Source organism: Myxocyprinus asiaticus, chromosome 42 (genome assembly GCF_019703515.2).
Source record: "Myxocyprinus asiaticus isolate MX2 ecotype Aquarium Trade chromosome 42, UBuf_Myxa_2, whole genome shotgun sequence".
Classification (NCBI taxonomy): domain Eukaryota; kingdom Metazoa; phylum Chordata; class Actinopteri; order Cypriniformes; family Catostomidae; genus Myxocyprinus; species Myxocyprinus asiaticus.
In genome coordinates this window covers 36,245,455-36,273,250 of record NC_059385.1, presented here as the reverse complement: position 1 = coordinate 36,273,250, position 27,796 = coordinate 36,245,455, and the positions used below count along the sequence as shown (strand labels likewise).

General features: G+C 39.1%; 1 protein-coding gene across 1 annotated transcript; it reads right to left on the bottom strand.

The window, feature by feature from the left end:
* Positions 1-42: 42 nt before the first annotated feature.
* Positions 43-14,058, bottom strand: LOC127432460 (SH2 domain-containing protein 4A-like). Its single transcript, XM_051683570.1, has 9 exons — positions 13,869-14,058; positions 11,874-12,146; positions 11,003-11,162; positions 8,091-8,223; positions 7,800-7,950; positions 6,019-6,217; positions 4,410-4,540; positions 1,614-1,831; positions 43-292 (listed from the first exon to the last, which is right to left on the bottom strand). The coding sequence occupies exons 2-9, from the start codon at positions 12,046-12,048 to the stop codon at positions 200-202; spliced, it is 1,260 nt and encodes a 419-aa protein (XP_051539530.1). The 5' UTR covers positions 12,049-12,146; positions 13,869-14,058; the 3' UTR covers positions 43-199.
* Between the last annotated feature and the right edge of the window lie 13,738 nt (positions 14,059-27,796).

The window sequence follows — 27,796 nt, the reverse complement described above, 5'->3', positions numbered from 1 at the left end:
ATGCCTCTGGAAATGTGATAATCCATGAAAACAGAATTCTAGTTCAATTTATTATTGTATTTATTATTATTAAATCATTCATTCAGTGCTGACAATTTTGTCCAATGATTCCTGTTAAGTATCACAGTGCAGTACACTTGTTTACAGTGTGAAGGCTCAAATATTCTTCACTCAGGTGGTTTATGTCAGTGTTTATAGTTCAGCTGAAGAGGTCTGTGTAGTCAGCAGCACCTGCTCTCTGTCCACAGGCGTGCAGTAGATACTCCCCTCCAGACGGGCTTAGCGGCTCCACCTAGTGACAAAAACAGCCTTTACTATTGAAAATTACTACTGTATACTTGCAATAAAGCAACAATTCAATCATAAAAAATACTTGAGTGAATGGTCCTGGCTTCAAAACATGACCATGTATACACTGCATGCCCAATTATTAGGCAAGTGAGTATTCTGATCTTATCATTATTTCCATGCACATTTTCCAACTCCAAACCATATAAACTTGAATGCTTATTGGATTCAATCATTTTCAGGTGATATATATTTGTGTAATGAGGGAGGGTGTGGCAGAAGTACAAGGTGCCAAGTGCTCAGTGACATGGCCAAGGTCAAGAAGGCTGAAACACGACCACCACTGAATATATTCACAAGTTGAAGCGTCAAGATAGGGCAAAGAAATACACGAAGACAGATTTTTCAAAGATGAACAGATGAACAGATGACAGAGGAACAGATGGAATGAGAGTGACTCTTGATGGACCAGATGGATGGGCCCGTGGCTGGATTACTAATGGACACAGGGCACCACTTCGAGTCAGGGGCCAGCAAGGTGGAGGAGGGGTATGGTATGGGCTGCTATTATTAAGGATGAGGTAGTTGGACCTTTGAGTTGAAGATGGACTGAAACTCAGCTCTCAAACCTACTGCCAGTTTCTGGAAAGTACTTTCTTCAAGCAGTGGTACAGGAAGAAGTCCTCAGCATTCATGAAGGCCATGATGGCTAGCCAGCAAGGGCCTCAAAGATGCCCAAACAATGACTTGGCCCCCTTCCTCACCTGACTTAAATCCTACTGAGAACTTGTGGGCCCTTCTCAAACATGAGATTTACAGTGAGGGTAGACAATACACCTCTTTGAACAGCATTTGGGAGGATGTGGTTGCTGCTTCAGTGAAAGTTGATCATGAACAGATCAAGAAACTGACAGACTCCATGGATGGAAGGCTCATGACAGTTACTGAAAAGAAGGCTGGCTATATTAGTCACTGAATATTTTTGAAAGGCCAAAAATATTATTTAATTGCCATTGTGTTACTTATTTGTTGCACTTACTCTAAAATTGAGAATAAACAATTGAGTTGGGAGAAATTATTTTTGTAATTTAGTTGCCTAATAATTGTGCACACATATATATTCCCCTGAGAAAGACAAAACTCACTTTTTCTTTGTTAAACATTCAGATTTGAGGTTCAATAACATTTTGGATTGACAGAGCATTGTGTTCAACAATAAAATCTATCCTGAGGAATACAATTTACCTAATAATTGTGCATGCCATGTAAAATTTAAAACCGACTCAAACCCCTGGTCATACACACACACAGGAATAGTGCTTTACCTGATGATATTCCACCAGTTCTGTAAGTGAAGTGAATTTGATGTGGTCTCCTAACAGCATGTAGCAGCTCTCTGAAGCATCGATGAGCAGGTGCTTGATTCCCTCTTTAGATCGGTAAGAAAGCACATATCCAAAGATTCTCTCGCTCACACGCACCAGGAAGTGACCGGCCTCCCCCTCATTCAACATCTCCTCTGCCTTCTCACGAGTTATAATACCTGATAGTATTAGGGAGCATTAGATATTATACCTGCAGCAGTGTCAGAGATAAACTTTTATATTAAGTTCATATACATTTTATATAAGTTAATATACAGTATGTCCCCTGGAAGTGATTTTTAGAGGCACTGTTAACCTTTGAGGACATATTCTTTTTCTAACCATATAAACAGAGCGTACCTTCATTTATGTTGTAGTAAATACTTCAGTTTAATAATTTCACCTCTTCAGCTCTGCTACATATTTTGGCTGCCGCCTACAATTTTTCACACCCAAATTTAAAAGCTCACCTTACACACACATACAGTGGACTAACTACATAATATTGGCCTAATTTTACAGAAAACTCTTGAAATTTCAAAAAAGATTCCAATAGTTCATAAATATTAATGTAAATTATTACAATGTTAAGAACAACATACATTTTTTTTAAATGTTATCCTGTCTTTGAAAGCCTGTGATTCAGGCTCTGTTTGCTTAATGTTCCTGCAAAGTGTCAGTTCATTCCACTAGATGACAGCAATTACTAGAAAAAAAAAAAAACCTTTATCACCTTCTATCACAATATACATATGTGAAATGCAGGTGGCACTGTTGCTACGGAGCATAGACATTCAGTCTATTTTGGAATTCCACGCACCTTCCCCAATGTTTTATTGAATATCTCAGCCGCGGAGTGGACTAGAAGCTTAATCTACGTGTCGTCGGAACGCTGAGATCCTCAGTTTGCATTCTGTATAATATATAGACACACTTTTCTGAAGATTTATTTATCATGATTTTTCTGCTGAACTGCATATTTTGTTCTGGATATGTGAGACATAACAATGGATCATTAACCTAAACAAGCTCACAGACGAGTAGAAAATTGTTGTTTTACAAAGATCACATTCCACTTTGTGATTCTTTGATAATAATTAAAACTGTGCTGTTATGGCAGCAAAATAAATAATAATTTGAACTGTGGTGTTACGCATAGTCACATTCCTGAGAATGAGAGCTTTTTTTTTTATATTTGACTTGTTCATTTTAGTGCTATTTAAAAATGAAAACATTATCACCACAAGGTGCCACTTATAGAGGTTTTCAGGTCTTATCTTGTTACCTTATTACCTTATGCCGTAGAATGATGAAGAGCTGAAGCGGTCAATTGAATTTGTTTTTTTTTTGTTTTTTATCCCCTTTTCTCCCAATTTGGAATGCCCAATTCCCACTACTTAGTAGGTCCTCGTGGTGGCGTGGTTACTCACCTCAATCCGGGTGGCGGAGGACTGCCTCCGCTTCTGAGACCGTCAATCCATGCATCTTATCACATGGCTCATTGTACATGACACCGCGGAGACTCACAGCATGTGTAGGCTCATGCTACTCTCCGCATCCATGCAGAACTTACCACGCGCCCCCACTGAGAGCGAGAACCACTAATCGCAACCACGAGGTGGTTACCCCATGTGACTCTACCCTCCCTAGCAACCGGGCCAATCTGGATGCCTAGGAGACCTGGCTGGAGTCACTCAGCACACCCTGGATTCGAACTCATGACTCCAGGGGTTGTAGTCAGTGTCAATACTCGCTGAGTTACCCAGGACCCCAGGTCCCCAGGTCAATTGAATTCTTAATCTGAACAGTTATGGCTTTTACCTATAAAAGTCAATCATCATCTAACACAATGAGTTGTAAATAATGCACAAGATATAAGACAAACTCTTTGCAACAATCCATTCTTTATAATTGTCTGCTTCCTGTGTTAAATTAATTCAATACAGAGACATTATTTTGTCCTGATATTTTAAGTATCTGGGCCATTTTTCTGGTGTGGATTTGGAAGCATACAGTTCTCTATAATGTCACTGTATGGTGTAGGATTCAGGTTTGTCCTCACAGAAATGACTGGAACATTCAAACCTGTTAATTAGAAGGTGGTGTCTATATTTTTTTGGTCATTTAGTGTACCTATAGGAAATGCAAGAGCAGTCTGACAGGCGGTGTGTTGAGCTGTTTAACAGCAGTGGGCAGCAGAACAACACAAACACTGTAGCAGCCGCTGTGTTCATTATGACTAGATTTCCTTCTACTGTAAAAAGTACGTTGACTTAAGTATCAATGAACAATGAACATCATAACCTTCAGCAAATCATTGTATTCAGCTCAAATCCTGTTCCTTTGAAAAGACTACAGGTGTGTTTATTTCAAGAGTGCTCACACAACTCAAGGTAAAATCCTTTAAAGGATCCTGACATTTGAGGTGTTTTCACACTTGGCTGGTTTTAAAGATCTTGAATTTTGGCTAAAATGTGAATACTTGTAAACAAACTCAGACCCCTTAAGGTGAACGGAGATCATCTTGGGAGGTGCTGCGAGTATGGTTTTGCATATAACATGCACTGTGAACAAAAAACTCTCCAGATTCACTTTATCATCATATTCACATAATTCTAAATGTGTTTGAGATCTGTCAAGGCCAGGGACAGCGTGAATGCAAAGAGAACTGGGTTCTTTATCACTTTTGGTCTGTATTCAAGTGTAAACACCCTTAGAAGTTTAATAGTAGACTGTATAGTTCAAGTTTTTTCTCACCGTGGAACCAGGGGGCAATCCCGCTCTGGTCACGCTGGAAACCCGCTCTGAGAGGCAGCTGTTCCTCCTTAAACCAGCGAATGATATGTGCTCGACTAGACGTTGACAATGAGCGCTGCAATTCTGGCTTCCTGTCAGTCAGAACAAAGAGATATTTGATTACTTGCATGTGTCTTTATTTAACATGAAATCATCAGCCACCATACATCACGACACTAGACAGGAACTGACAGCGGCATTTTTAAAGTCTTCAGTGCTTTTGTACTTAACAGATGACCTGTTAAGGGGAAATCCTTGTGAATACATGTGACTACACAAGCAGTCTGCTGTCCAACATTCCTGAGATGACAGACATGAAAAGACTTGACGTACAGCTGAATGAATCTGTGACAACTAATAGCTCTCTTAAGACAGGTCCGGTCGCATTTGCTGAATCCAGTTTTGCCACAGTGAAAGTCTTGGAACGAGGGCTCAGATTATTAATTATCATGTTTTTAATTTTATCAGTTGCATCCTTCCTGGTTTAATAAATTTAAGAGGTAAAAGCGTGATCTGAACTGAAGAAGCGTTATGATCTTTTAAACCACCAGCAACTGAGAGTGGATGCTAGGGCGAGGCTATGTGGTTGTTAACTGGCCAAAGTTCACAGAGTTTATCTCTGTGTCTCTATATATGGCTTTCAATGGAAGTCTGAAGGATTTTTTGCCATTTTATAGACATTCAGGTGAAATTTTTTTGTCTGATCTCTTGTTAAAGCACATTTTCCTCAACGAGACACATGATCTGAGGTATCATTCATGTCTATAGCACAAACTCTGCAGAACCACTTACTGAAAATCTATAAGAAATAGTCAAAGTACGAAGCCCCTTACAGAACAGGGAGGGAATTTTTTTTTTGCATTCCCTCGCAATAGCTTTACCCATCACTTATGAAAATTAATCTACATCATAAAATTTCTACGGTAGCCATATAATTGAACTATAGTATTTGTAGTAAAACCATAGAAACATACAAATTATGATTTTTATTATGATAGTTTTGGTTTCCTGTATCATTGCTATGGCTTTAATTAGTAATAAAGGTTAATGTAGTAAAACCATGGTAAATTCTGTGTATATGGTTTTACTATAATATAGTTGGAACTATAGTTAGTAAGGGATGGATAAAGCTATTGTAATGAAACGCATACCTTAATGTGAGGACGCAGAAAACTTAATCCGAGGGAAAGCAAAACTTATTGTGAGGGAATTCAAACTTTTAATGCGAGGGAAAACAAAACTTAACACGAGGGCATGGAAAACTTAATGCGAGGGAAAGCAAAACATATTGCGAGGTAACGCAAAACTTAATGAGGGAACGCAAAATATTGCATTCCATGACAAACTTATTGCGAGGAAATGTAAAACTTACTGTGAGAGAAAGCAAAACATATTGCAACAGAGTGCACATTTTTTTGAAAGGGAATGCAAAATTATGTCAGAAAATAAGTTCCGTATAACCGGGGCTCCGTATAATAGTGATGCTTGCCTTAGCAAACGGCACTAAATGTGTCATACTAATGAACAACTACAGACATACTGCAGCTGTAAAGCATGTGACGTGACTCACTGAGTGATGGCACCGCTGCTGGTCGTGGTGTTTCTGGGTTTGGGTTTGGGTGGAGAGGTTGGATTTCCTCCACAGAAGGTCTTTGTAATGGCTGCCACACGACCTCTCTCTAGAGCTTTGACAGAGCGTCTGCGTTGGTCCTCGATGGTCTGTTTGACCAGGGAGCGTCTGCGCATGTCTGCGGCTTTTGACTTCCGCACTGAAACCACAAACACACACGTTATTCCTGTTATTGATGCATCACTGATCTTTAAACAAATTACTATAAGAATAGCACAAAGACTAAGAGAACAAACCTGCCCTTTTCAGGCAACATCCACCATGTATCTCGCTGCTCTTACAGAGTGCATTAATAGATTACCATCATAATAGTTATTGTTAAAGATGATGTTTTAATACTTTGTCTTATCCCAGCCTAATAGATTATCAATTGTTAGGTTGTAGAAACAGTAAAAGTTTTTTTTCCTTCACAAATCTAACATTGCAGTTTACAAGCAAGTTTTAATGTACACGAAAAGTGTCTGATTAAATATTTAAGTGTAGAACATAACTAGAAAAATGTATATTCGCTACAGAAATTTCCATATGTTTTTCAGGCCTAGAAATAAGAAATTTAATATTCTGTGACATTTCAATATGATCACATGGAAAATCGACCCTGACATGGACCTCGTTCAGCTGAATTACTGGCAAACACAATCTCCCATTACACATGCATCCATTCAAGTGTGAACATATTTCCCTCTAGCACTACTGAAAGTGTGTTGCATGAACAAGAGAGACACGGGTTCTGGTCCCGTGGGAACCAGGAAGTTATCACGTTCAGATAAACAGAGCGAGAAAGCGTGATTAAAAAGTTGCATTAATCACTCTAAAATCATACTTTTACTCCACTGATGGTTAGGGTTATGGGTAATAAAATATCCATCCCTGTTAACTGTATTACATCATTAAAAAACTAAAATTACAACTCCTTTGGTGCCACTCTATGGACATTTTACCTGGAAACTGGAGATTACACATGCCCTTAAATTAAACAACACTTCAAATCTTTGGACACTGGGGGCAGTGCTTTGAATTTCAGTAAGCACAGACAGATTTCCATCCTGGTCTCAGAGAATCACGATACTATACCTACATTTTGGCAAAATTATTTTACATGGCTTGTTGTATGTATCACAGCAGTTTTTTAGTGAAATGAACACTAGAGGTGCTACAACAACAATTACTTTTATTCACCTTCACACAAATCACAAGTAATGTGACGTCACATTTGCACATTTGGTTTTTATGATGCTTTCGGTTAGGTTTAGGTTTAAGGTAGGGAGGTAGGTTTGGACACTTCACCTCGGAACTGCCGCAATACGTGTAATGAACTCATGGGTATCATTTCACAAAAATGCCACCACAGTCATATGATTTTCATGAGATCGGGCTGCCGATTTCAGCAGCAAAACTTTCGACCCATTGTTGCTGAATTCACAGTGTGATCATTCTGGATATTCCAGGTTTTCCATGACCGTGGGAATCCTGAACATTGACTCAATTAATGCTGCGATTTTGCGCTGAAATACCCCTTTATTCGACTAATGGCAGATGGGGGGAGTGTTTGAGAAACCTGTTTGGAATTAGTCATTATTTTTGCAATTCTATTTGGTTACGCTAGTGATGCATAAGTTCCACACTAGAGCTTTAATAACTGTTAGTTATTGAGGAAACAGTGTAGTTAAAGCAATGCAGATTGTATGGTGACTTTAAAAGGAGTGACTGAGCTTTTTTACATGTCTCCTGCCACTGTTTCTCCTCCTCCTCCTCTTGAGTCTGTTTATTGGTCTGCACCTCCTTCAGACGCATGTAAATCTGCTGTTTTCTCTCCTGCTCCAGCCTCCGCAGCTCCTCCTCTGCTTTACTCCTCTCCAGCGCCTCCCGTTTCTGAGAAAGAACAAGCCTCCGGGTCAGTGCAAAAACATTTGCTTCTTCATTTGTTTAAAACAAAACACTGAGATGTGAGGGGCTGCAATGAACACTCTTTGACAGAGTTCTCAGTGTTTGTGTTTCCGCGCTTGTCATACCATGAGTTCCTCCTCAGCTCTTCTCTGTTCTATGGCAGCAGCCTGTCTGATCTTCTCTTGCTCCACTTCCTGTTCCCTCTGTTCTAGATAGACACCTGAAAAACGCTTCTCCAGCTCTGCCTCTTTCTTTGCCCTGCACAAATGCACCAGAAAAGCTATCAAAATATGCAGGACATTTGCATAAGTTATTAGATATACAAAGTCAGTAATCATTTACAAGCATGAACAGGACATTTTTCTCATGCTGTCATCATGTCTTTTCCATGATATGGTAATGTTACCTTCTTGTTTGGACACTCCTACTCATTCTTAATGATTATTATTTTCCAAATTTTAGATAGTTTAATTCTTTGATGACTTTACCTAAGACAATTGGAAGTATGGGAATTATGCAGTGACCACAAATGTTAAACAAATGAAACTATTTTTTGAGCTTGTTCGTGTAGATTGCAGCACTGCACACAAATCATTCTCTCAAGCAACATCCTGAAGTTCATCCTGGGATGCTTTTTTAACAGTATTGAAGAAGTTTACATGTATGCTGGACACTTGATCACTGCTTTTCCTTCACCATCCACTAGGGCTGCACGATCCATCAAAAAATGTATCGACATTACAATTACAATTGTGAAAAGTGTTAATTACTGAATTCTTTAAGGTATACTCTAGTTGTGACTATATTTTCTATAAACATATTTAGACTCTTAAAAGGATAGTTCACCCAATAATGAAAATAATCTCATCATTTACTCACATTCTCATGCCATCCCAGATGTGTATGACTTTCTTCTGCAGAACACAAATGAAGATTTTTAGAAGAATATTCCAGCTCTGTACAGTAGGTCCCATACAATGCAAGTGAATGGTGACCAGAACTTTGAATCTTAAAAAATCAGAGAAAGGCATCATAAAAGTAATCCATACAACATGTGATTTGATAGATGTGGGTGAAAAACAGATCAATATTTAAGTCCTTTTTTTACTTTAAATCTCCACTTTCACTTCCACCTTCTTCTGTTTTTTGGCAATTTGCATTCTTCGTGCATATTGCAACCTACTGGTTGGGGCTGGTCAAAGTTGGAGATTTATTATTAAAAAAAAGGACTTAATATTGATCTGTTTCTCACCCATCAAACTGCTTCAAAAGACATGGATTAAACCACTGGAGTTGTATGGATTACTTTTATGCTGCCCTTATGTGCTTTTAGAGCTTCAGAGTTTTGGTCACCATTCACTTGCATTGTGCGGACCTACAGAGCTGAAATATTCTTCTAAAAATCATAATTTGTGTTCAGCAGAAGAAAGAAAGTCATACACATCAGGGATGGCATGAGGGTGAGTAAATGATGAGAAGAATTTACATTTTTTGGGTGAACTATACCTTTAATAAATAAGCATACAAGGGGCAGGGAATTTCTGGAAATTTGTGAAAGATTTTTGTCCCAATTGTGTGGAAATCTACAGTTTTCTGCAGAATTCTGCGCATGCAGATTATGTATGGCATTTGCAAAGAGTGAGTTTAGGGCTGTCAGTCTGATGCATGTTTTATGTCTCACGTTTTATGTTCTCAGCTTGTTTTGGATGTGTAGCCTAAACAAAGAATATGGCATACAGTTTCTCGAAATAAAATTCATTTATAATGCAAGTTCTATTAATAGAAATTGAAAATCGCATTTAAAATAAAGGATTTAATCAACAATTTTATTTTTGTCATTATCGTGCAGCTCCACTGCATCTGCTTCAAAAAAATAAATAATGAAATACATTAAGCATTTAAGCATAAGCTTTTACATCAAATGGTTGTCAAGATATTTTCAGTCAAGTTTAGATTTATTTTAGCTTTAAGCTCTTATTTCATACTGCAGTAATTTAATATTGGGGAATGTAAAGGGATGAGGCTGTCTAACAGTATTTCTTACATTATTAGAAAGCCTCGAGTTTTACTTTGTGTTATATAACATCCATATAGATGCTGTTTGTAATGATTTACACCAATACACCCACGCACTGAGTGTAATTATCTCTTAACATCCAAAATGTCTCTAAAAGCAGCCACAGATGGGCAAATAATCATTAGAGCTTCTGTCTGATAGATTTGGGTTGAACAGTCCAGCTGCAAAAACCAACCAGCCTTACACAAGGAGGAAGTGACATGGCAGGAACAGTATTAGCACACTGTGTTGACAGCATGCCATTGAGCTGGTGAAATATTTAACTGTTCCTGACTGTGTCCATTCCTTTGTAAGTTATTTAAGCAATGTGTTTTCAGTCAAAGAACAATGATACGAGAATGTCAAAGAATAACTGGCTGAATCTCTCACATACACACCCACACCCACACACAAAAACATGTCCAGATCAAAATTCACCCCAAACTCAAATGAAACAAATTAAGAAATTATACTTTGTCTATTGTGGGACCATTAAGATTTTTTAGCATTGTGACATTATTTTCATGATAATTAAACACCCCAAAATTCACATTACTGTGATGTGTCTGGACATTTTACTTAAAGAGTTTGTTATTTAATTCTCAACGGTGATTCTCGTTTATACATCAGCATAAATGAAAGGCAATACAACTAAGAATTTTAAAGAAAATTTGTATATACGAAAATTCTAAAAACAAGATAGTGTTTCATTTTAGATTGACATGTAATCATCTAGCAGATGCTTGTATTCAAAGCGCCTTACAAATGAGGAACAAGCCAATTTCTGCAGTATAACTCTGGCAAGTTCCCAAGAGCATGCTAGAGTAATACACAAGCTAGAGCAGAAGAACAAAATGTGTTTAATTGTTATCAAAATAATGTCACAGTGCAAAAATCCATTCATTTCCTCCTTCTGAATATGTGGTAAATATGACCGCATGACAGGTTCTAGTATGTTCGGTCATGTGTATTATACAGTACCTGAGCTGCTCGGCTTCTCTCTTGGCCTGCAGCGCTGCTCTCTCAGTCATGATCTCATCACAGATCTCATCGTATGGTTTATCATCAGCATGTTCACCCATCACCCAAACCCACACGTCATCATCCAGACCCTTCATCCATGATACACACTTCCCTGAAACTGCATTCAGCACACACACAACATTCAACACAATAACTTCACAGCACTGAATACAGTCTTGGTGTAATAAATGTCTAAAGTGACTTTAAGGGCAAAACACTGGCTGAGATTTATGTAGCATGAAGCTGTATTGTATTTACTTTGTCTCTGTGAAACTTAAAGGAGACATTTGCCCTCAAGAAAGAAATCACAAATCATATATCTTTACTCTCCTAATTGTTTTTTTCTAGGCAGATTAAATGGATAAAGCCCTTGATTCTCAGATGTTTCTCCTGACAAAAAAAAAAAAAAAAAAGAGTAACGTGTCTCCTCAAATGTTTCAGAAGAGATCTTAACAATGTCTCAAACTGTGCTCAGATTTGCAAGGAGTCTGCAATCAAAAGTCAGAGATCTTAATGTGAACTCTTTACCAAGAGCAAATTATCTGAATTATGCTATACTCATTCATTTTATACTTTATGTCAACCATTGACTCATGTGTGTCTTTATTTCTCCAACAGAGCTTCAGGAGACAAGTTGATAAGTTGATGCTTACAGTAAATAAATCATAATCATAACTGAGAACTCCACAATATCTCCTGAGCAAATTGTTTTTATTCTCTTGGTGTGGATTTAGACATCATTACTGTCTTTACCAGATCACATTCTATGAATATATTTCTAGTATCCATTTATTCAGATCTTTATGACAGTGAACGTGGAGATAAAAACCTTTTTTGTGTTTCATGTGTGCAGTCTCCTCTTTCTCCAGCCGCATCTCTCTCTCTCTCCATCTCCTGATCTGTTCTTCTCTCATCTTGAAAAACAAAACCTGTTTCTGCTCTTCATTCAGCTCAGCCAGCAGCTCCGGTTCAATGTACATGTCAGTTAAGATCTGCTGCAGCATCTTCACACTTCAATAACACTATTCACTTTACAGAGCTCAAAGAAACTGGATGGATGTTCATCTGTGAGGGCTTTAGTCCATTATTGTGTCCATGCAGACTGGGTGAACAGAAACATGTTTAATGCACAAAGACACACTGTACCACGGTAAAGTTAAGATCACTATATTCATGTACTCTGGTATTTATACAGCACTCCAAGGTGCTGACATGTCCAAAAAAAACAGGACAGTACCATGGTAGCTGAACCATCATTGCTAAAAATGTATATAACTGATATAATGTTTAATAAAATAAAAGCACTAGGTCTTTCCTAAGTAGAATATTACCAACAAAAACAAGCAAAAAAATTACAATGAGACTAACTGATTTATATAATGAGAATAAGGTGACTGTATCAATTGATAGTCTAGCTATAAGAGGAAATAAGTCAATTTCTATAATAAAAATTGCAACTGGGTCGAAAAATATGGGAGTGTAATGTATAGGAACAAATCACAGAAACTTGATGGTCAATACATGAACGTAAACAAGGAACACAAAGGAGAACAAAGAGCTATCAATCAATGAATGAATGGCACATCAAAACCACACACGCACGCGAACACACACACACACACATGCGCGCACACACAGACAACCAGTGTTGGGGAGTAACGGAATACAAGTAACGGGAATACATATTTAAAATACAAAATATAAGTAACTGTATTCCACTGCAGTTACAATTTAAATCATTGGTAATTAGAATAGTTACATTCAAAAAGTATTTTAATTACTGAAGAGATTACTTTGCATTTTATTGTCATTTGTTTCATTTAATATTTAGTCCTTTCAGATGGAAAACATTTATACATATAAATGATGCGATCCAAAGAGCATTTGAACAGCGGTGAAACACTTTTTTATGATGTGTTACATTCATACGAGCAGACAGAGAAGTACGTTTGAAGTAAGTTTGGAGCAGAAGAAATAGAAATAAACCTTGGGTAAACTGTCAGCTTTACACTAAGCTAAAATGATATTTCTAGCCATTTTACATGCACATGTTACCAGACACGATCATATTTTTTTATCAAGAAAATTCATGTTGAATAAAAATGTCTTTTTTTCTAGTAAGACCTTTGATATTAGGGCAAAAATCATATTCTTGATAATTTTTTTTTATTGTTTTCCTGTAAAAATATCTAAAAATCCTTAAAACAAGATCAATTTGATGTATCTTGTTTTAGAAACAACACTGCATAAGATATTTCGGTTTTTCAGAGAATGTATTTTTAACGTGTATTTTGTCTTACTGTACTGGCAGAGTTTTTATAGTCAAAATAAGTGGAAAAATCTACCAGTGCTGAAGTAATCCAAAGTATTTAAAATATGTTACTGACCTTGAGTAATCTAACGGAATACGTTACAAATTACAGCATGTATTCTGTAATCTGTAGTGGAATACATTTCAAAAGTAACCCTCCCAACCCTGTACATAACACACACACACCACTCTCACAAACACTCACACAACACTCTCACACAAACACCACACACACTCTCTCTCTCACCACACACACACACACTCGCACATGTTGGTGCGGCTATCCTTATGAGGACTCTCCATAGACATAACGATTTTTATACTGTACAAACTATAGATTCTATCCCCTAACCCTAAACTTAACCCTCACAAAAAAACTTTCTGCATTTTTACATTTTCAAAAAACATCATTTAATATGTTATTTCCCTTGTGAGGACCGCTGGCTGGTCATTTGGTCCCCACAACGGAGGTTAAACCTGTACACCCTCACACAAACAAACAAACACACTTACCACAGCTGGAAGTTTCTCTGTCTCACACACACATCAGTGGAGTGTTTGTTGTAGCTGCTGAAGTGTATCGAAACCCCTCTCTGAGGATCCGGTTAAACTCGCATTGATTCTAAACCTTCAGATATCTGCTCGAGCATCAGACCTGTGGAGGAACATGGAGAGCTGTAGGGAGGTAAATGTAGAGTAAAGTTTGTGTGTGTGTGGTAATATGATACACACCCTCCAGCTCAAACTCAGTTCCTCCTCTCACTCGTCAAACACATTCACGTGCGTCAAGTACTCAAGCGGTGTGTTGTTTTACTTGTTAGTAGACCAGCACAGGATCATTCACACATTTCTACTCGTTATCACCTCTTGTGTTCGTTTATTAAGTATTTTGACGTATTTAACGACGGTTTCAGCTGCCTTGTGTATTGACTATTAGCAGTATTACACTCATCTGGCTTTCCGCAAATTTCCCGCCAACCAACAATTCGCCACAGAAAATGTAAATAAAGTGCGCAGGTTGCATGGTGGCCTATTTACAGCATAATATATTCTAAAGTGCGGCATCAGTGACTTACATGAACAAACAGGGAAGAATAAAAACTACTTCATAAACTCTAAATGATAGCAACGATAAATACATACAAGTTGTCTTCAGTTTTGCACTAGGTGGCGCAATTTACCACTTAACGACTTGAATACATGCTGCGTGGCAAATCTCATAAACATTTAGTGAATATTAATATTCATAATATAGTTAATTTGTTATTGATTTAATTATATGCTCTCAGTTTGGACACACTTAAATTAATTTATGTTTCTCACGATCTTAAAAGGGCATATGCTTAAAATTAGTTCTATATATAAATATCTTCTGTGAGTATGAATTTATTTACAAAACTAAATCTATTTCAAAACTGTTTCAGAAGCATGTCAGCAAGAAGCACCTCAACCTAAAGTTGCTTGAGAATCTCTGTACAAGTTTTGATTTCTTTTTAACATTTATTTGTTCATGACATAATTCCCAAACTTTCATTTGTTTTATTTCAAAGTTTTGATGACTTTAATATTTGTTATGACCCATCTAGGGTCAGGTTGCAGAAGAATAGTGAGACCAGAGCAGTGGCATTGCCAGGGTGTGCAACTGCCACCCAAAATATAAGCTTGCACACCTGAAATGGCAGTTGTTGTTTTTTTATGCTTTACTGTTTGCATCATGTCAGACATGATGTTATACTTTATTTATATTGGCTTAATAATTAACGTAACAACTGTTTTATTTTTATTTTTATTATGAACCAAACCTCCCTGTACTCCATAAACGCAAAGAATGTTCAAAAAGTGTTTGAATCGTCTTACGGTTGTGCATTCTTCTGTTCAACACAATGCATTACTGATTTATTTCTTATCCTCTTATATTCTTATCTTATATGTTTTTAAACTAATTCATGAAAATAAAATCTGGTGTAGTTTTATCATTTTTTTCTGTATTGTGCAAATTGTACCATCATTTATATTTGTGTATTTAGCATATTTTGAAAAATAATGATGAATCATTCCAAAATTATTATTATTATTATTATTATTATATAATTTATTAATTAATTAATTAATTTATTTTTTGACAAATGATTAAGCCTCATCTTTTTATATATTAACAGGGCAACTTACTCCATTTAAATTATTATTATTATTTTTTCAGTCATTTAAACTACACAGAGCTTAATATATATATATATATATATATATATATATTAGCCAAAAAGAAACTGAAGCAGTGGTTGTTTACATTTGATCATATTTCAATTGTGCTTTAGTTCTTGCACACCCAGTTTTCTCTTGCCACACCCAAATACTAACGTGTACGCAAATAAAATGGCGTCAAACTCCCTACTTCCCAACCATAACGTCAACACATCAAAGTTCCAAGCAGACAAATCTAATTCAAAATCCCAAATAAACAGAGTTAGCAGAAGCGTTAAAACAGACAAATGGCAAATTTCACAAGGGATCACAATAACAATATTTAACACACACATATTGAGACAGTAGTCTGAAGCACAGTAGATTGGCACATCTTTTAAAGGCCAGCTGCACCAATCACACAAAGCCATGTCACATTCCTGAATTGGTGTCTCTGGTAAACTTGTGACTGAGGTCGTAACACCCCCCACCCCTTAAAAAAAAAAAAAAAAAAAAATCAGAGTCTGTGGTTTGAGTTACACATTCTCTGTAGAAACACGAGGGGGTTGTGATCTGTAAAAACATGAATGGGTTGTATGCTGGATTAAATGAATGTATACTTTGAAGTAAAAGGGCAAAATCCTCTTTCTGTTGTGCTATAATTTAGTTGACGTCGGTTGAATTTGTTGGTTTAGATCTGTAATTATTTGTTTCTTTATTCATAATGGTGTGTTTGTGTGCTTATCCTGGATGTCTCAACCAAGTGGAGAACGTGAGATTACGTCTGTATCCATGGCAACGCAAATACGTCACATGAGAGACCACGTGATCTCCACCCTCTCCTGAAGCATTGGATTATAGTAATTTTTCACACAAAATGCGATCGTGTTGCTTTATAAGATGTTAATTTAACAGCTGGAGTCATATGGATGATGTTTATGTTGACTGTCTGTGATTTTTGGAGCTTCAAAAATCGGATCATCATCTACCTGCATTTTAAGGACCTACTGAGCTGAGATATTTTTCCATTTTTCTTCAAATGTGTTCAGCTGAAGAAAGAAAGTCACACATCTGGGATATCATGAGGGTAAGTAAATAATGAGAGAATTTTAATTTTTCATTTTCAAGCTGGCCCTGCTGGCAGCATTTGTTCAGAACTGTCAGTAAAAGAGTTTGTAATAGCACAAGTTTAAAGGCAAAACATTTCCTGCTTCATGCTGGACTGGCACTTTGTAATTCATCATGTTTATATGATTTGTGATGCTATCTCGCCGGGCTTCATGTGGTCTTGGATGTTGGCTCTGTCAAGGGTGTAATTAGTACTGACGCATGATGGTTTACACGCAGGACCTGTTTGATGTGAGCAGTGTTGGGAGGAGCTCATGCACTGATCACTGGAGGATCTGTACAGCTCATGCTGATTGCTGGAGGGATCCGTTTTTGAAGCAGGGAGTCCCGACAGTCGAGTGATTAAAGACCTCCTGCTGGCAGGCGATTATAAAAATTGTGCAGTTGGGGTATTCGAGTTCAGACTCGAGTCCAAGTCACAAGTCCAATTTTAATGGACTTGGACTTGTCACGGACTCGGATGCATTTTTACTCGGACTTGACTCAGACTCGAGCCTTTGGGACCTGGGATTTTTTTCAGAGTCCAGCCGAGTCCATGGCATTTGTGATGCAATGAAAAAAGAAAAGAAAAGAAAAAAATGAAATGAAATGACCCCTGTTCAAAAGTCTGCATACCCTTAGTTCTTAATACTGTGTATTGCCCCCTTTAGCATCAATGACAGCGTGCAGTCTTTTGTAATAGTTGTCTATGAGGCCCCAAATTCTTGCAGGTGGTATAGCTGCCCATTCGTCTTGGCAAAATGCCTCCAGGTCATGCAAAGTCTTTGGTCATCTTGCATGAACCGCACGTTTGAGATCTCCCCAGAGTGGCTCGATGATATTAAGGTCAGGAGACTGTGATGGCCACTCCAGAACATTCACCTTTTTCTGCTGTAACCACTGGAAGGTCAACTTGGCCTTGTGCTTAGGGTCATTGTCATGCTGGAAAGTCCAAGAACGTCCCATACGCAGATTTCGTGCAGAAGAATGCAAATTGTCTGCCAGTATTTTCTGATAACATGCTGCATTCATCTTGCCATCAATTGTCACAAGATTCCCCATGCCTTTAGAGCTCACACACCCCCAAAACATCAGTGAGCCACCACCATGCTTCACAGCGGGGATGGTATTCTTTTCACTATAGGCCTTGTTGACCCCTCTCCAAACATAGTCCTTATGGTTGTGACCATATTACAAATTACAGTGTGCCAGAAGCTGTGAGGCGTGTCAAGGTGTTGTCGGGCATATTGTAACCGGGCTTTTTTGTGGCATTGGCACAGTAAAGGCTTCTTTCTGGCAACTCGACAATGCAGCTCATTTTTGTTCAAGTATCGTCATATTGTGCTCCTTGAAACAACCACACCGTCTTTTTCCAGAGCAGCCTGTATTTCTCCTGAGGTTACCTGTGGGTTTTTCTTTGTATCCCAAACAATTCTTCTGGCAGTTGTGGCTGAAATCTTTCTTGGTCTACCTGACCTTGGCTTGGTATCAAGAGATCCCTGAGAGTATCAAGACTTTGGATATCTTTTTATATCCTTTTCCATCTTTATAAAGTTCCATTACCTTGTTACACAGGTCTTTTGATCAGGGCCATTTGGGTGATTTCTGTTATCATTATGATTTAAAAAGGAGCCAAACAACTATGTGATGATAAATGGCTTGATATGATCACTATCCTTAAATAAAAGACAGTTTTTTTGCATGATCAGTCATATTTTCAAAATCAATGCCAAAATTTCACAATTTCTGCCAGGGTATGCAAACTTTTGAGCACAACTGTACATACACACGTGCAAAGCAGCACACTCATCAGTCAACCAATACGCTTGAATGTTTCTACGGACAACTGTATAACATCGATTACCAAGGTGGCTGGCATGACGAACACATAAAGACAGGTATGTATCAAATGTACTAGAAACTAAACAAGGCAGTTTCACATGGCACAGGACTTGACAACTGGTATAATCATACACGGCGTTTGTGCAGCCAAGACGGTGCTTGCATCGCGGCTTCATCATGGTTAAGAACTTCAAGTCACCCACATCATGTCTCTCACAGTTTACTAAAACAGCATATTAAAATAAAAATTCAGAAAAATATTATTAATATTGGGCAATTAAGTCTTTTGAGGCGTAATGTGGGCTATCCACACATGTAGGCTTCTGTAGTCTCTTGTGGTCCATGCAGTGTTGTCAACTTGAACTGGTCCTTGATTAATTAACTAACTTTTTAAATAGTCGGTAAAAAAGTCTTTATTGCTAAAGCAGACAGCAACTCTGAACAGATAAACAGCACTATTTATTATTGATTTTCTGTTTGAAAAGCATTGACGAGCTGCTTAAAATATGTTCTTTTACAGTTTTTTCACAATGAAATGCACAATAAAATATTAAGATATTTTGTGCAGCTAAATGTTTTGTTTATAATTTAATTATAGATTGGGTGACCAGACGTCCCGGTTTACCCGGTACAGTCCTGGTTATAAGAGGTGTGTCCCGACAGTGCTCTTAAAAATTTTATTATGTCCTGGTTTCATGTGGTAGGGTCACTGATTTTTTTCTTCTTAAATTAAATCTTATCATTGTCCTTTTCGATATTGTCTCTGGTATTGTTTGCTGAGAAGAGAAGCAATTTCGTTGTGTTGCACATTGATTTGACGATACTTTCATTCTAGTCTTCAGCAAATCAGCTGAAATGGATCTGGTTACCATGGCAATTATGTCGTGCATTTAGCGCTCGCGTTCTATCCACCTTTTTCACGGAAGTGTTCCACAATTTGACTGTTTTCAGTTTCCAGTCTCCAGTGTTTTCACTCGCATCGGCGTATATTCTTAGCAGGTTATGTAATGTTTAAGGTTTTACATTTGTAAACATTGTCAAAAAACATGTCGATACTTCACAGTCAAGATAATCATTTTTTTTAATATAGATAGCGCCTCTCGTTAGTTTGTAGATGACATGAAGTGATGATCCGAGGTTAGTTATGTTGATATCATTAATTATTCTGAGTTGTTATGACTGCCAACAGCTGCACAAGTTGAGCTTGAAATTAATTTTTACTCCAAGTAACACTTAAATGGTTGTTGTTCTCCTTTGGATCGCTTGTTTTGGCAGTTTTACTTGGAGTCTCAAGACCAGAAATAGAAAACAGGCAATTAGAATCACCATGGTGCTGCCCAGTGGTTGCTCAGGAAAACTGTGTCTTGTTTTGAAGGCTGCATCCTCCGGAGGTCGCATTTGTCGGCCGCATACGTCATCGAGGCTATCTCATTTCAGAAAAGCAAGTAGGACACTCAGAATGCAGCCTTCTTTCACAGGAATTCGGAGGATGCATGAGGTGTATCCTTCATGGGCACTCACAACCCATAATTCTTTGCTTCAATGGAAATGAACATCATTTGTCTAAAAAAATGATGCCAATTTGCCTGAAAATATGATGTTCAAATGCAAGTAATGTTAATTCCCAAGTTGAAGTACCTCAGTAGACAAGTGTAGAGTATATAATATATATAATTATAGTAATATTGTGAAAGGTCTCTTATTTGTCGTGAAGGAAGAAGCAGGGGCCAGGTAAACAGTCAACGTATATCTTTTATTTACAATGCTTTTCAGCAAATGTTTGCTTTTCAACATAACAATCACACACACAAACAGCTTTGTGCATCTTTCTCTCCTCTGGCATTCTGGACTGCCTTTTATCTCTCTCCAGCTCTCACTGCAAACACAAACAGCTGTTAGAGATAATTTCCCACAGGTGTCAATTCTTACTGCTCTTCCTCTCCCGGCCTCGCTCTCCACAAATGTTGCTCGACCACACCCACGTCACCACATAACTCCATCGCATCCTTCTGGGGCATGATCCGAATAGAGGGTGAAAGCACGCCCCAACAGATAGCACCGGATGTTGAGGACAGCCCACTTGATGGCCGAACAATCCTTCTCAATCGTGCCTAGTCTCCCTCAGCGAGAGCTTTCGACTAATGTACAGCATGGGGCGCTCCTCCCCCTCCAACATCTGGGACAATACCGCACCCATCCCCCTGTCTGATGCATCCGTCTGCAAGATAAAAGGAAGAGTGAAGTCAGGAGAGTGCAATAACGGCCTACCGCAAAGTGCAGCCTTTAGCCGTGCGAATGCCTGCTGACATGGCTCTGTCCACTGGACCAGATCTGGTACCCCCTTTTTAGTCAGATCAGTCAGCGGGCTGGTGACGGTTGAATAGTTAGGCACAAACCTACGATAATTGCCAGCCAGCCCCAGGAACTGTCTCACCTCCTTTTTGGTCTTAGGTCTCGGGCAAGCTGCAATTGCTGCAGTCTTATCAATTTGGGGCCGCACCTGCCCATGACCCAAGTGGAAGCTCAGATACCGTAATTCCACCTGCCCATTTGCGCACTTCTTTGGGTTTGCTTTGAGTCCCACCCATCTCAATGACCTCAGGACAGTCCGCAGATGCATATGGTCTGAGGATTCTGTCCATGAGCCGCTGAAACGTAGCCGGGGCCCCAAACAAACTGAATGGAAGCATCACGAATTGGTGTAATCCGAACGGTGTTCATCAATCCGACGTATGCTTCAAACTTAGACACTGCATTGACTTTTCTATACTCCACACAGAACCGGACCGAGCCGTCGCTCTTCGGAATCAGCACCACCAGGTTGGCCCAGTCAGTGTGGGATTCTTCTATTACCCCCTTATCCAGAATGGCCTTTAATTCTTCCCATACCACTTCTTTTTTGGGCTCTGGTAACCGTTAAGGATGACTGCGTACCACTACCCCTGGGGTCATTTCGATATGGTGCTCTATGAGATTCGTACAAACGGGGAGAGGCGAGAACACGACAGAGAATTCTCCTTGCAACCTGGCAACCTCCGTGAATTGGGATGGTTAGAGGTGGTCTCCACAAGTGACTGGAGTGACATGATTGGTGGATTTTAAGTTCATCTCCAGCCCGAGCTCCTCCCTCTCCGGAACCATCGTCACAAAAGTCACGGGAACTGCCTCTCTCCATAGTTTTAGGAAGTTGAGGTGTTAAATCTGATGTGCTCCGCCTCTATCTGTTCATTTCACCTCATAATCGATTTAGAGTAATTTAGAGCTAGATGTGGGGAGCAATACAAGGACATTATCTCCGGTGTAAATTCCCATAGCTGAGTACCCCTATTATACAGCCGGCTTTGACGTTCTTGAGCTTAGTGAAAATTCTCTTGTGTTAATTGCCACAGTGTGTGGAGTTTTGCTCTCAGATCAAGAACGTATTGAATTTCACTTTTGCTGTTTGAGGGTCCCTCCTCCCAATTCTTGCGTAGGACGTTGAGCACACCGCGCGGTCGACACCCATACAATAATTCAAATGGGGAGAACCCCGTGGAGCCTTGCAGTACCTCTCGTACTGCAAATAATAGGGGCTCGAGCCACTTGTCCTAATTTCGAGCTTCTTCTTGTACAAACTTTGGAATTATATTCTTTAGGGTCTGATTAAATCGTTCGACCAAGCCGTCCATTTGGGGGTGGTAAATGCTGGTCCGAATCTATTTAATCCCCAATAATTTGTACAGTTTGCGTAGTGTACGTGACATAAACGTAGTGCCATGATCAGTGAGGAATTCTTTCGGAATCCCCACTCGGGAGATTATTATGAAGAGTGCATCACCGCAAATATATAATTAAAATAAAGTAAAAGTGTACCTGTAAAATTTATTTTCTTATTTTTTTTAAGAAATAAAAGATTTTATATTTTATATAGTACTACCCTTCAAAAGCTACATTGCACAAAATTACTGTAATTTACACAAATCATCCTGTTCAAAGGTTTGCATCCCTTTCTTTCTTGGTTCTTGTGTTGCCTTCTTGAGCATCAATGAATGTTTGTACATTTTGTAAGAGTTGTGTATGAGTCCATCAATTGTCCTAAGTGTCAAAAGCTGGATGTCAGTATCATATAGCCACTGTTAGGAAGAACTCAAATGTGCAGAAGATGCTGGGAAACCAAAGAATGTACAGTAGTTCTTATGAAAAGAGGGCAGCTTCACAGCTCAGGACAAGCAGGGACTCATGAACAATTATTACACAAACTTTCATATTGATCAATTGATCATAGAGAAAGCAACACACCATATTAAAGGTTTGCTCTCATGCCAGGAGCTCTAAAGCTCACATGCAGTCAGTCTCATGAATGTGCACAGGAGATCAATGGTCAGTCAAGAGTTTCTCTTAATAACACATCAGATTTCGGTTTGTTTTTCACCAAACCTTATTGTATTGATTCAGAACAAGACATGAGTCTCATGGAATAATTTATTATACTTCTGAATTATACTTTTGCATTCTTTTGAATCTTGAAGAGGTGGTCACCATAAACTGCCACTGTATGACATCACTGAGCACAACATTTTTTCACAATTTCTCCCTTTGTGTTAAGAAAAAGAAAGAAAGTCATATAGTGTTATAGTGTTATAGCACTCAAAGTGAACGCCTTTGTCGGAGACCACGTCCAGTGGAATCCTATGGAACCGAAAGACGTGACCCACAACAGTGGTCACCATCTCATGAGCTGAGGGGAGTTAGGAATGAAATGGGCTCCCTTCGAGAACCTGTCGACCACCGTCAAAATTATCGTATTGCCGCGGGATGCAGGTAGACTGTCACATAATAATACATGCCATAATAAATGATTTCTTTTAACAATAATTGTATTTATTTTACATGAATAGTTAATTAAATGCTTAGAGAAATCAAATAGTTATGCATGATAGTAATTATTTCTCTCGCTGCTCCCAGTAACGCACAGAGAAGGCAAGGCAAGTTTATTTATATAGCACATTTCAAACACAATAGCAGTTCAAAGTGCTTTGCATAAAAAGGATAAAAAAATACAAGATTGTGACGAGGAGGGGGGCGGAGCCAGGCTTTGAGTCTGCACGGCGGGCCCCCAATCGGGCTAATCAGCCGAGGAGAGGGATAAGGCTGAGCCGGATGCGGCAGTTTGACAGAGAGAGAGCCACACACAGCTGCTGTGTGTGTGTTTATGTTTGTGTCTTTTTAAGTTTTCAGTAAACATTATTTTGATGGTTCGTCTGGTTCATGCCTCCTCCTTTCCCATTTTAACCCTGTTACATTGGTGCTGAAGCCCGGGAAGGAGGAGGGATGTGCTGCCATGGAGTCCTCGCCACTGCCATCCACCTAAAGAAGCAGCCACTGGGGGATGGAGGAGTCGCTGCCGGCCACCTGGACACGGAGGAATGGCCACCGTCCTCGAGGGCAGGAGGGGCTCACTGCCGGCCGACTGGAGCGGTGGAGCCACTGCCAGGGGTGGAGGGGCTCACTTCCGGCCGCCAGAACGCGGAGGGGCGTTCCATCCGCCAGGGGTCAGAGGACTCGCCCCGGCCTGCCCGTGGAGGTGCGGCTGTTGACTGCCAGAGGGTGGAGGAGTGGTCGAGGACCAGGCGACGGCATGTCGGGGAACCGGCGAGGAATTTTTTTCTCTTTCTCTCCTCTCTCTCACTGTCGCTCCGCCTTGCCCTTTCCCCCTTGTCTCCCTACCAGGTCTCGAAAGGTGGGGAAAGCCTGCCGGCAGGTGTGACCAGAAGGGCAACGTCCCCCCCTCGGAAAGGGGGGGATGTATGTCATGCCGGGGTTTCCCCAGCCTGAGGCAAAGGAGGGAGGAGTGTGAGGGTGGGGCCGGGCCGTGAGTCCGCACGGTCGGCCCCCAATTGGGCTAATCAGCCGAGGAGAGGGATAAGGCAGTTTGACAGAGAGAGAGCCACACACAGCTGCTGTGTGTGTGTGTGTGTGTGTGTGTGTGTGTGTGTGTGTGTGTGTGTGTGTGTTTGTGTTTTGTGTCTTTTGTTTCATTAAATATTACTTTGACTGTTCAGCCGGTTCCCTCCCACTCCTTGCCAATTTTTAACCTTGTTACAAAGATGTATAAAAAATAAATATTTAAAACTGATTAAGAACAAGAAATAAGAATTAAAAAGTCATAAAATAAATAGAAAAAGTAAAAAATGATTAAAAGTGGGGGGAAAAAAAACAGAAAAAGAATACAGAAATAAAATGATGCAGTGCAATCAGTGAGTGCAGCACAGTGCTCGGTGAATAAATGCACAGCTAAACAGATGTGTTTTCAGTCTGGACTTGAATGTGTATAACTATTTCTGGAAGCTGGTTCCAGCTGTGGGTGGAATAATAGCTAAATGCTGTCTCACCTTGTTTTGAGCGAACCCTCTGTATGTCTAACTGCTTTGATCCTAATGATCCAAGAGGTCTATTAGGTTTATATTCAACAAGTATATCTGCAGTGTATTTAGGTCCTAGGCCATTGAGTGATTTATAAACGAGTAATAGTACCTTAAAATAAATTCTAAATGTAACTGGAAGCCAATGTAAAGACCTGAGGACAGGAGTAATATGCTCAGATTTTTTGGTTTGGGTGAGAATCCTGGCAGCAGTATTCTGAATGAGCTGCAGGTGTCTAATGGTCTTTTTGGGAAGGCCGGTAAGGAGACCATTGCAGAAGTCCACCCTTCTGGTGATGAATGCATGAACAAGTCTTCAGTGGATAAAAAACATCTAATTCTCACTATACTTTTTAGTTGATAGTTGGCTGATTTGGTTATAACTAAGGCCTGACTCCAAAATGACAGCAGGATTCCTTACTTGATTTTTAGTTTTTAGACCCTTGGAGTCAAGGTATGTGTTCACCTTGGGAATTTTGCCTTTGTTGCCAAATACAATGACCTCTGTCTTGTCTTTGTTTAACTGAAGGAAGTTTTGGCACATCCGACTGTTAATTTCATCAGTGCACAGGCACAGAGAGTCTGTGGGGCTGTAGTCACTTGGCGATAGGGCTAGATAGATCTGAGTGTCATGCAATTTGGTTCTTTTTCATAATTTGGCCTAGTGGGAGCATATACAGGATGAACAGGAGCAGTGCAAGGATTGAGCCTTGTGGGACTCCACACTTCATGGATGTCCACTCAGATTCATAGTTGCCTATGTTCACATAGTAACCCCTCCCTTTTAGATATGACCTGAACCAGATGAGGACTGTCCCAGAGAGCCCTTCCCAGTTTTCTAGTCTGTCTATGAGTACTTTGTGGTCAACAGTGTCATAGCCAGAACTGAGATCCAGTATTACCAGCACTGATATTTTGCTTGAATCAGTATTTAGCCGAATATCATTAAGTATCTTTATGAGCGCCATATCTGTGCTATGATGCTGTCGGAAACCAGACTGGAAATTGTCCATGTAGCCATTTGAGTTTAAGAATGTATTCAGCTGATTGAAAACAACATTTTGAATGAGCTTATCTATGAAAGGAAGACTTGAAATTGGTCTGTAGTTGTTTAAAATGGAGTTATTTAGATTGTTTTTTTTTTTTTTTATAAGGGGTTTGACATCTGCAGTTTCCAGTGACTTCAAAAATGTGCTTGAGGAATGATGCATTTACTAGACAGTTAAACACATCTTTGAAAAAATGAGTGTCAAGACAGCAGGTCGATATTTTAAGATGCTGTATTGTTTCTTTCAGGGTTTTGCCTCAAAATCAGACATAGTGACTAATTTCTGAAGTTTTTGTGGTGGGTGCTGTCTAACCTCAGTGCAACATGTGGACGAGCTGATCGTCATTCTAATATTATTGATTTTCTTCATGAAAAAAGATGCAAACTCGTTGCATTAGCTGTCAGAGAGCATTTCACAGGGAACCTGTGTCAGGGGGTTAGTCAGTCTCTCTACAGTAGCAAAAAAGGTGCGTGTGTTATGTTGCTGTTTATAATGTTGGAGAATAAAGTCTGTCTAGCTGTGCCTAGTTCCATATTGAAAGCATGAAGGCTGTCTTTGTAGATGTTATAATGGACTTCAAGTTTTGTTTTCCGCCATATTTGTTCTGCTTTCCTGCATTGTCTATTCATGTTTTGTACTGCTGTTGCATTTAGCCATGGTGCTTTATGCTTGCCAGTAATCGTCCTGACCTTTACAGGAGCAATGCCATCAATAGCATTTTTAACTTTTGAGTTGAAGTTATCAAGGAGAACATCAACACAGTCTGCGGATATACTTAGTCATAGATATAACCTTCATAAATTGCACGCTAGTATTCTCATTTATGTACCTCTTTTTGAAAGAGACGGATCTAATTTCAGTGTCATGAGAAATCAATATTTCAATGAAAATAAAAAAATTATCAGATAGCGCTATGTCCTTAATAAGAGTGGATGAAATGTGAAGCGAAATAAACATATTTAGAACAGAAAAAAAAAACTCAAAAGACAATAATACATTTTTGAATTATTTTATTTAAAAAGTGTAGGTAAATATGTGCTTCAAGTTCGTTAGACTTTTTGCTGGTAGAAATTTGGCTTCTATACAATAAAGGCTATTAGTTATAATCTGACCAAAACATGATGTAGCGTTTGGTCGCACTACTGAAAGATTTTGTTAAGTTAGTATCGTTGCTACTTGTAGTTAGCTACTCTCCGACACTGCTAACTAATCATGTCAAAATTATTTAGTTTGAAATAAAATCCATTTCTCAATCTAAATATAACCCAGAAATACGATTAAAACACATGTTTTTGGGTATAATTTTTAAGCGTGTGACGAAATGCAGTTTATTTGCCTTTTTGTTCATTATTTCCAAGCATTATTTTCCGACAGCTGAGATAGAATGGACTAGTCATTAATCTGGGTTGACCCATACCACTGTGGCCCTGATGATCTTGGTACTTGTCCTTTCTGAAATATGAGTTTCAGAGTTCCTCCCACACAGAGATTACCTCTTGAACAGGAAAGAGGAGATCATCATCACTGGTAGACTTCCTTCCTCTGCGTCTAATTGCGGTCACCCTCCAGACCCCCACCAGCCCTCAGAGAGAACCTCTCATTCACCGCCTGGAGACCCTGACAACCTGAAACTGACACATCTGTTCAAGGGGGCACAGTAGAATATTACAGTACTTGGAATAATTGTTTTTAACAAATTATTTATAAAGTATTGATGATTCATTGGTGTAATTTTGGATTACTTTGCCTTTCAAGAAGAAGAACCACAAATTGGAGGTCTTACTTTTTCAGCAGATGAGCTGAGCTTGAAAGTAGGGCAGCTGTTACGGATGTAGAATTCTCTGATTTGATTTGATATCAA